Consider the following 10,658-nt stretch of genomic DNA (forward strand, 5'->3'; position numbering starts at 1 on the left):
CTGGGAATGGGGGAGGGGCAGGGAACGGGGGAGGGGAGAGAGAAACCCCCCCCCCCAAAAGAGGAGTGGGAGAGTCCGGATGGGGAGGGGCTGGGATTGAGGGGGCGGGGCTGGGAATGGGGGAGGGGCTGGAAATGGGGGAGGGGCGTGGATTGAATGGGGGAGGGGAGAGAGACCCCCCCCAAAGAGGAGTGGGAGAGTCCGGATGGGGAGGGGCTGGGATTGAGGGGGAGGGGCTGGGAATGGGGGAGGGGCTGGGAATGGGGGAGGGGAGAGAGAAACCCCCCCCACCGAAAGAGGAGTGGGAGAGTCCGGATGGGGGCGGGAAATTCACTGCATTTCAGCTGAAATGGGCAAAAATGGGGGGAAATTGTTGAATTTTTTTTGGGGAAAAAATTGGTGTGGAGTGGGGAAAATGAGAAATTTTGGGGTTGAATTTTGGGAGAAATTTTGGGGGGAATTTTGGGGGAAATTTTGGGAGAAATTTGGGGGAAATTCGCTCCATTTCAGCTGAAATGGGCGAAAATGGGGTGAAATTATTGAATTTTTTGGGGGGAAAAATTGGTGTGGATTGAGGAAAATGAGAAATTTGGGGTTGAATTTTGGGAGAAATTTGGGTGAAATTTTGGGGTGAAATTTTGGGGGAAATTTGCTCGATTTCAGCTGAAATGGGCAAAAATGGGGGGAAATTGTTGAATTTTTTTTGGGGAAAAATTGGTCTGGAGTGGGGAAAATGAGAAATTTTGGGGTTGAATTGAGCAGAATTTTGGGGGAAAATTTGAGGGGAATTTTGGAGGAAATTTTGGGGGAAATTTTGGAGGAAATTTAGGGGAAATTTTGGCTGAAATTTTGGGTGAAATTTTGGGGGAAATTTGCTCAATTTCAGCTGAAATGGGGGGAAATGGGGTGAAATTCTGGATTTTTTTTGGGGAAAAATGGTCTTGATTGGGGAAAATGAGAAATTTTGGGGGTTGAATTGAGCAGAATTTTGGGGGAAATTTTGGAGGAAATTTTGGGGGAAATTTTGGGGGAATTTTGGGGGAAATTTGGGGAAATTCGCTCCATTTCAGCTGAAATGGGGGGAAATGGGGTGAAATTGTTGAATTTTTTCGGGGAAAAAAATGGTCTGGAGTGGGGAAAATGAGAAATTTTGGGGTTGAATTGGGGGGAAAATTTGGGAGGAATTTTGGGGGGAATTTTGGAGGAGAAATTTTGAGGGAAATTCGCTCCATTTTAGCTGAATTGGGCGAAAATGGGGTGAAATTATTGATTTTTTGGGGGAAAAAATTGGTCTAGATTGGGGAAAATGAGAAATTTGGGGTTGAATTTTGGGAGAAATTTTGGGTGAAATTTTGGGGTGAAATTTTGGGGGAAATTTGCTCCATTTCAGCTGAAATGGGCAAAAATGGGGGAAAATTGTTGAATTTTTTGGGGGGAAAAATTGGTCTGGAGTGGGGAAAATGAGAAATTTTGGGGTTGAATTGAGCAGAATTTTGGGGGAAAATTTGAGGGGAATTTTGGAGGAAATTTTGAGGGAAATTTTGGAGGAAATTTAGGGGAAATTTTGGCTGAAATTTTGGGGGAAAATTTTGGGGGAAATTTGCTCCATTTCAGCTGAATTGGGTGAAACTGGGGTGAAATTATTGATTTTTTTGGGGGAAAAAATTGGTGTGGATTGGGGAAAATGAGAAATTTGGGGTAGAATTGGGGTGAAATTGCCCTTTTTTGGGTCAAGATTGGCCAGAACGTGACGTTCTTGGGGAAAATGGGCTGGATTGGGCGAATCGGCTCATTTTGGGTCCAAATGGGTCAAGATTGGGAAATAAAGGGCAAATTTGGGGTGAAAATTGGGAGAATTCGTTCATTTTTGGGGCAAAACGGCAGAATTTTGGTCAAAATTGGGTGCAAAGACACATTTTTAATCGAGGTTGTGTGAAATTTTTAATTTTGGGGTGAATCGGGTCCGTCCTGGGCAGAATTGATCATCCCAGAGCAGAATTTTGGGGCAAACCGCAGCGATTTTGGGGAAAATCCGCGTTCGAGGCGATTTTGCACAAATCCGGCAGCTCTGAGAGGTCGCGGAATTCCCAAATTTTGGGGTTTTTTAAAATTTTTTCCCCCCTCAAATTTGGGCTGGGCCAGCCAAGATGGCGGCGGTCCACACAAGATGGCGGCCAAAATGGCGGCCGCGCTCGCCGACGCGCTCAAGATGGCGGCGTCGCGCTCAAGATGGCGGCGGCCGTGAGGGAACACCCAAAATGGCGGCTCCCATATGGAAACACCCAAAATGGCGGCCCCCGTACGGAAGCACCCAAAATGGCGGCGCCCGCGCACCGACAGAGCGCTTTGCGCATGCGCAGAGAGATCTCCGCCCTCAGTGGGCGTGGTCACGGCTGTCTCGACCAATGAGAGCGAGGCGCGCGTTGCCGTGGCAACCGGATGCGGGAAGGGCGGAGCGCGCATGCGCAGTGGCGGCGCGGGCGGCCGGGCGCGGGTGAGCGAAATTTTGGGGGGAAATTCGGGAATTTCGGGGCGATTTTGGCGGGAATTTGGGGGGATTTGGCGGGAATTTGGGGGGATTTGGGGGCGGGGCCAGGGGTGGGGGAGGGGTGGGAATGGGGGGAGGGGAGGACGAGGCGCGGATTGGGGAATTTGGGGGGAATTTGGGGGATTTTGGGGGATTTTTTTGGGGAATTTGGGGATTTTTAGTGGGAATTTGGGGAGAATTTTGGGGGGATTTGGGAATTTTTCGGGGGTTTTGTGTGGATTCGGAGGGATTTTGGGGATTTTTTGGGGGATTTGGGGGAATTTGGGGATTTTGGGGGATTTTTCGGGGGATTTTGGGGAGTTTGAGGAGGATATTTGGGGAGGATTCGGGGATTTTGGGAGGGAATTTTGGGGATTTTCGGGGGATTTGGGGGATTTGGGAGGGATTTTGGGGGAATTTGGGTGGATTTTGGGATTTTTAGGGGGGATTTGCGGGAGTTTGGGGGAGTTTGGGGCGGATATTTGGGGAGGATTCGGGGGTTTTGGGAGGGATTTGGGGGATTCTGGGAATTTTGGGATTTTTAGGGGGGTTTGGGGGAATTCGGGAATTTTTGGGGTGATTTGGAGGAATTTGGGGATTTTTGGGGAGTTTGGGGCAGATATTTGGGGAGGATTTGGGGGTTTGGGGAGGGAATTTTGGGGATTTTTAGGGGGATTTGGGGAGAGTTTTGGGGGGATTTGATTGGGATTTTGGGGGGAATTTGGGGGATTTTGGGGATTTTGGGAGGGATTTTGGGGGATTTTTTGGGGGATTTTGGGGAGTTTGGGGCGGATATTTGGGGAGAATTTGGGGGTTTTGGGGGCGGGTTTTTGGCGGGAATTTTGAGGAATTTCGCGGGAATTTTGGGTTGGATTTTTCTGAAAAGTTCGGGGAATTTTCCGTGAATTTGGGGCCGGTTTTTTGTGGTGGATTTGGGGATTTTTGGGTGGTTTTTTTGGATTTTGGAGGTGGATTCGGGACATTTGTGGGCGGGGTTTTGGTGGGAATTTTGAGGAATTTCGCGGGAATTTGGGGGCGGATTTTTCTGCGAATTTCGGGGAATTTTGCGGGGATTTGGGCCGGGTTTTTGTGGTGGATTTTGGGGATTTTTGGGTGGTTTTTTTGGATTTTGGGGGTGGATTCGGGACATTTTTGGGCGGCGTTTTGGTGGGAATTTTGAGGAATTTCGTGGGGATTTTGGGGCGGATTTTCCCACGAATTTTGGGGAATTTTGCAGGAATTTTGGGGGCATTTTTTTGTGGTGGATTTTTGGGTGCTTTTTTTGGGATTTTGGGGGTGGATTCGGGGGATTTGTGGGCGGGGTTTTCAAGGGAATTTTGAGGAATTTCGCGGGAATTTTGGGGCGGTTTTTCCCGCGAATTTCGGGTGATTTCGCGGGATTTGTGGCCGGTTTTTCGAGGGAATTTTGAGCAAATTCTCGGGAATTTGGGGGCGGGTTTTGCTGCGAATTTTGAGGAATTTCGCGGGGATTTGGGGCCGGATTTTCCCGCGAATTTCGGGTAATTTCGCGGGGATTTCGGGGCGGTTTTTCCCGCGAATTTCGGGGCGGTTTTCCCCGCGAATTTCGGGTAATTTCGCGGGAATTTTGGAGTGGATTTCCCCGCGAATTTCGGGGAATTTCGGGCCGGTTTTCCCCGCGAATTTGGGGTAATTTCGCGGGGATTTCTGGGCAGGTTTTTCCCGCGGACTTTGGCGTTTTTTGCCGCGGATTTTTGGGGTGAATCCGGCGCTTTTGGGGTCCCCCATGGCGGAGCTGCACCTGCTGGGGCAGATCGAGGGCGGCCGCGGCTTCCCCGAGCGGCGCCTCTACTGCAAGTGGGGGCTGCACGCCGGTGAGGGGGTGGGGGGATTTTGGGGGGTCCTGGGGGGGTCCTGGGGGGAGTTTGGGGGAGTTTGGGGGGATTTTGGGGGATTTTGGGGGAGTTTGGGGGGATTTTGGGGGATTTTGGGAGGGGATTTTAGGGGGTTTAGGGGAGATATTGGGGAGTTTGGGGGGGATTTGGGGAGATTTTGGGGGAGTTTGGGGGGATTTTGGGGGGATTTGAGGGGTTTGGGGTGGGTTTGGGGGGGTTTGGAGGGGATTTTAGGGAGTTTAGGGGAGATATTGGGGAGTTTGGGGGGGTTTGGGGGGGATTTTGGGGAGTTTGAGGGGGATTTGGGAGGGATTTTGGGGGATTTGGGGGGATTTATGGGGATTTTAGGGGGGGGTTAGGGGGATTTTGGGGGGTTTGGGGGGAAATTTGGCGGATTTGGGGGGATTTATGGGGATTTTGGGGGGGTCCTGGGAGGTTTGGGGGGGATTTGGGAGGGATTTGGGGGAGTTTGGGAGGGATTTGGGGAGTCCTGAGGGGATTTAGGGGGGAATTTTGGGGAGTTTGGGGGGATTTGGGGAGATTTTGGGGATTTTGGGGGGATTTGGGGGATTTGAGGGGTTTGGGAGGGATTTTGGGGGATTTGGGGGGGATTTGGGGGGAAATTTGGCGGATTGGGGGGTTTGGGGGAGTTTGGGAGGGGTTTGGGGGGATTTTGGGGGAGTTGGGAGGGGAGTTGGGGGATTTGGGGGGTCCTGGGAGGGTCCTGGGGGATTTGGGGGGGCCCTGGGGGGGATTTTGGGTGGAAATTTGGGGAGTTTGGGGGAAAATTTGGGGGATTTGGGGGGAAATTTGGGGAGTTTGGGGGGGTTGGGAGGGGATTTTAGGGATTTTAGAGGAGATATTGGGGAGTTTGGGGGGGATTTGGGGGAGTTTGGGGGGGTTTGGGGGAGTTTGAGGGGGATTTGGGAGGGATTTTGGGGGATTTGGGGGGTTTGGGGCAGAGTTTGGGGGGATTTGAGGGAATTTTGGGGGGGTCCTGTGGGATTTGGGGGAATTTTGGGGGGGGTTGGGAGGGATTTGGGGGGTCCTAGGGGATTTGGGGAGAAATTTGGGGAGTTTGGGGGGGATTTGGGGGGGATTTGGGGGAGTTTGGGGGAATGTGGGGGGGTCCTGGGGGTCTGGCAGGGGATTTGGGGGGAAATTTGGGGGGAATTTTAGGGGATTTTGGGGAGGTCCTGGGGGATTTGTGGGTTTGGGGGGGATTTTGGGGGGGATTTGGGGGGTCCAGGGGAGGATTTGGTGGGAATTTTGGGGAGTTTGGGGGGGATTTATGGGGATTTTAGGGGGGTTTGGCGGTCCTGGGGGGGATTTGGGGGGATTTTGGGGGCTTTGGGGGGGGTTTGGGGGATTTGAGGGGAAATTTGGGGAGTTTGGGGGGGAATTTGTGGGGGTTTGGGGGAGATTTGGGGGGTCCTGGGGGGGGATTTGGGGGGAAATTTGGCAGATTTGGTGGATTTGGGGGGGATTTTGGGGGGTCCTTGGGGGTTTTGGGGAATTTGGGGGATTTTGGGTCCCAGGTGTGGCCTGGCTGGCCGGGGGTTTTTGGGGTGATTTTTGGGGTGAATTTTGGTGATTTTGGGGGTGAATTTTGGGGGGAATTTTGGTATTTTTGAGGATGATTTTTGGGGTGAATTTTGGTGATTTTGGGTCCCAGGTGCGGCCTGGACTCTCCTGGTCGGGGATTTTTGGGGTGAATTTTGGGGTAAAATTTGGGGTGAATTTTGGTGATTTTTGGGATGAATTTTGGGGTGAATTTTGGTGATGTTGGGGGTGAATTTTGGGGTGAATTTTGGGATGAATTTTGGGGTGAATTTTGGTGAATTTTGAGATGATTTTTGGGGTGAATTTGGGCGATTTTGGGTCCCAGGTGCGGCCTGGACTCTCCTGGCCGGGGATTTTTGGGGTGAATTTTGGGGTAAATTTTGGGGTGAATTTTGGTGATTTTTGGGATGAATTTTGGGGTGAATTTTGGTACTTTTGGGGGATGATTTTGGGATGAATTTTGGTGATTTTGGGGGTGAATTTTGGGGTGAATTTGGGCGATTTTGGGTCCCAGGTGCGGCCTGGACGCTGCTGGCCGAGGATTTTTGGGGTGAATTTGGGTGATTTTGGGTCTCCCAGGTGCCGCCTGGCTGGGTCAGGGATTTTTGGGGTGAATTTTGGGGTGAATTTGGGTGAATTTTGGGATGATTTTTGGGGTGAATTTTGTTGATTTTGGGTCTCCCAGGTGCAGCCTGGACCCTCCTGGCCGGGGATTTTTGGGGTGAATTTTGGGGTGAATTTGGGCAGATTTGGGTCTCTCAGGTGTGGCCAGGCTGGGTCAGGGGTTTGGGGTGAATTTTGGGGTGAATTTTGGCGATTTTGGATCCCAGGTGCGGCCTGGACCCTGCTGGCCGAGGATTTTTGGGGTGAATTTTAGGGTAGATTTTGGGGTGAATTTTGGTATTTTTAGGGATGATTTTTGGGGCGATTTTGGGCGATTTTGGGTCTTCCAGGTGCCGCCTGGTTGGGGCAGGGGTTTGGGATGATTTTTGGGGTGAATTTTGGGGTGAATTTTGGGGCGAGTTTTTGCGATTTTGGGTCTCCCAGGTGCAGCCTGGACTCTCCTTGCTGGGGTGGGGATTTTTGGGGTGAATTTGGGCGATTTTGGGTCTCCCAGGTGCCGCCAGGCCGGGTCAGGGATTTTTGGGGTGAATTTTGGGGTGAATTTTTGGGTGAATTTGGTGATTTTTGGGGTGAATTTTTGGGATGATTTTTGGGGATGGTTTTTGGGGTGAATTTTGTTGATTTTGGGTCTCCCAGGTGCGGCCTGGCTGGCCGGGGATTTCTGGGGTGAATTTTGGTATTTTTAGGGGTGATTTTTGGGGTGAATTTTGGTGATTTTTGGGGTGAATTTTGGGGTGAATTTTGGTATTTTTGAGGATGTTTTTTGGGGTGATTTTTGGGCTGAATTTTGGCGATTTTGGGTCTCAGGTGCTGCCTGGACTCTCCTGGCCGGGGATTTCTGGGGTGAATTTTGGGGTGAATTTTGGTGAATTTTGGTGAATTTTGGGGTGAATTTTGGGATAAATTTTGGTGATTTTGGGGTGAATTTGGGGGTAAATTTTGGTGATTTTGGGGTGAATTTTGGGATGAATTTTGGGGTGATTTTTGGGGTGAATTTTGTCGATTTTGGGTCTCCCAGGTGCTGCCTGGACCCTGCTGGCCGGGTCAGGGATTTTTGGGGTGAATTTTGGTGATTTTGGGTCTCCCAGGTGCCGCCTGGACCCTGCTGGCTGTGCTGGGGATTTTTGGGGTGAATTTTGGTGATTTTGGGTCTCCCAGGTGTGGCCTGAACCCTCCTGGCCGGGTCAGGGATTTTTGGGGTGAATTTTGCCGATTTTGGCTCTCCCAGGTGCGGCCTGGACCCTCCTGGCTGTGCTGGGGATTTTTGGGGTGAATTTTGTCGATTTTGGGTCTCCCAGGTGCGGCCTGGACGCTCCTGGCCGGGGCGGGGGCGGGGCAGACGCAGCTCGATGACCCCCAGGTGGACGACGAGGCCCATTGGGGACACCCGCTGGACCTGCACCTGGCCACCAGGGGGCTGCAAGGTGAGGGACACACCTGGGGACACCTGGGGACATTGGGGACACACCTGGGGACATTGGGGACACACCTGGGGACACACCTGGGGACATTGGGGACACCCGCTGGACCTGCACCTGGCCACCAGGGGGCTGCAAGGTGAGGGACACACCTGGGGACACACCTGGGGACACACCTGGGGACACACCTGGGGACACCTGGGGACACCTGGGGACATTGGGCACACCCGCTGGACCTGCACCTGGCCACCAGGGGGCTGCAAGGTGAGGGACACACCTGGGGACACCTGGGGACACACCTGGGGACATTGGGGACACACCTGGGGACATTGGGGACACCCGCTGGACCTGCACCTGGCCACCAGGGGGCTGCAAGGTACACCTGGGGACATTGGGGACATTGGGGACACACCTGGGGACACCTGGGGGCACCCGCTGGACCTGCACCTGGCCACCAGGGGGCTGCAAGGTACACCTGGGGAGGGACACACCTGGGGAGGGACACACCTGGGGACATTGGGGACACACCTGGGGACAGCTGGGCACACCCGCTGGACCTGCACCTGGCCACCAGGGGGCTCCAGGGTGAGTGACACACCTGGGGACATTGGGGACACACCTGGGGACACACCTGGGGACATTGGGGACACACCTGGGGACACACCTGGGGACATTGGGGACATGCAGTGGCACCTGGGGACAGCTGGGAACCCCGACACCCACGGTGTCCCCTGACTGTCCCTGATGTCCCCAACCCCCCAATGTCCCCACTGTCCCCAATGTCCCCAATCCCCCCCAATGTCCCCACTGTCCCCAATGTCCCCAATGTCCCCAATGTCCCCACTGTCCCCAATGTCCCCAATCCCCCAATGTCCCCCCAATGTCCCCAATGTCCCCAATCCCCCCAATGTCCCCAATGTCCCCCCAATGTCCCCAATGTCCCCAATCCCCCCAATGTCCCCAATGTCCCCACTGTCCCCAATGTCCCCAATCCCCCAATGTCCCCAATGTCCCCAATGTCCCCAATGTCCCCAATGTCCCCAATGTCCCCAACCCCCCCAATGTCCCCAATGTCCCCAATGTCCCCAATGTCCCCAATGTCCCCAATCCCCCCAGTGTCCCCAGTGTCCCCAGTGTCCCCAATGTCCCCAATGTCCCCAATGTCCCCAATGTCCCCCCAATGTCCCCAATGTCCCCAATGTCCCCAACCCCCCCAATGTCCCCAATGTCCCCTCTGTCCCCAGGGTGGCCCAAGCTCCTGCTCGAGGTGTGGCACGTGGACACCTGGGGACGCCGCGGCCTGGCGGGGTACGGGGTGTGTCCTGTCCCCAGCGCCCCCGGCTGTCACCGCGTCACCTGTGTCACCTGGCGGCCGCGGGGGACGCGGCGGCAGCGGCTGCTGGGGACGGGGGGACCCGAGCTGCGCGTCCCCGAGGTGGCCGTCACCGGGGCGGGGGACAGGTTCCGACTGCGCACCGAGGCGGCGGGGACGGTGACACTGCGGCTGGGCGTGGTGACACGGGGCATGGGGACCTTCGGGGTGGCACTGTGACATCATTGGGGACATCATTGGGGACATCATTGGGGACGGTGACACTGCGGCTGGGCGTGGTGACACGGAGCATGGGGACATTCGGGGTGGCACTGTGACACCATTGGGGACATTGGGGACGGTGACACTGCGGCTGGGCGTGGTGACACGGAGCATGGGGACATTCGGGGTGGCACTGTGACATTGGGGACATCATTGGGGACACTGCGGCTGGGCGTGGTGACACGGCACATGGGGACGTTCGGGGTGGCACTGTGACATTGGGGACAGCATTGGGGACATTGGGGACATCATTGGGGACACCATTGGGGACGGTGACACTGCGGCTGGGCGTGGTGACACGGCACATGGGGACATTCGGGGGTGGCACTGTGACACCATTGGGGACATTGGGGACATTGGGGACACTGCGGCTGGGCGTGGTGACACGGCACATGGGGACCTTCGGGGTGGCACTGTGACACCATTGGGGACATTGGGGACACTGCGGCTGGGCGTGGTGACACGGCACATGGGGACATTCGGGGTGGCACTGTGACAACATTGGGGACATTGGGGACGGTGACACTGCGGCTGGGCGTGGTGACACGGAGCATGGGGACATTCGGGGTGGCACTGTGACACCATTGGGGACATCATTGGGGACATCATTGGGGACATTGGGGTGGCACTGTGGCACTGCTGGGACAGGGATTTGGGGACACTGGGGGTGGCACTGTGACATCACTGGGGACACCGGGGGGTGGTACTGGGGACATTGGGGTGGCACTGTGACACCTTTGGGGACACCAGGGTGGCTCTGTGTCACTGGGGACATTGGGGACATTGGGGTGGCACTGTGACACTGCTGGGGACACCAGGGGTGGCTCTGTGTCACTGGGGACAGGGATTTGGGGACACCGGGGTGGCACTGGGACACCTTTGGGGACATGAGGCACACCAGGGTGGCACTGTGTCACTGGGGACATTGGGGTGGCATTTGGGGACACCGTGGGGTGGGGGAGGGGACAGGAGGTGGCACTTGGGGACACCGGGGTGGCACTGTGTCACTGGGGACACTGGGGTGGCATTTGGGGACACCGTGGGGGAGGGGGACAGGA

At 54.8% G+C, this 10,658-nt stretch overlaps 1 protein-coding gene across 1 annotated transcript; it reads left to right on the forward strand.

Moving 5' to 3' along the window:
* Positions 1–4,292: 4,292 nt before the first annotated feature.
* Positions 4,293–9,652, forward strand: B9D2 (B9 domain containing 2; the record flags this gene model as incomplete). Its single annotated transcript, XM_084227428.1, has 3 exons — positions 4,293–4,380; positions 7,887–8,012; positions 9,251–9,652. 3 exons carry the CDS (start codon positions 4,293–4,295, stop codon positions 9,556–9,558), a joined length of 522 nt encoding a protein of 173 aa, XP_084083554.1. The 3' UTR covers positions 9,559–9,652.
* Positions 9,653–10,658: the final 1,006 nt, after the last annotated feature.

The sequence above is a fragment of the Fringilla coelebs genome, assembly GCF_963513975.1.
Source record: "Fringilla coelebs genome assembly, contig: SCAFFOLD_420, whole genome shotgun sequence".
In the NCBI taxonomy this organism is placed as follows: Eukaryota; Metazoa; Chordata; class Aves; order Passeriformes; family Fringillidae; genus Fringilla; species Fringilla coelebs.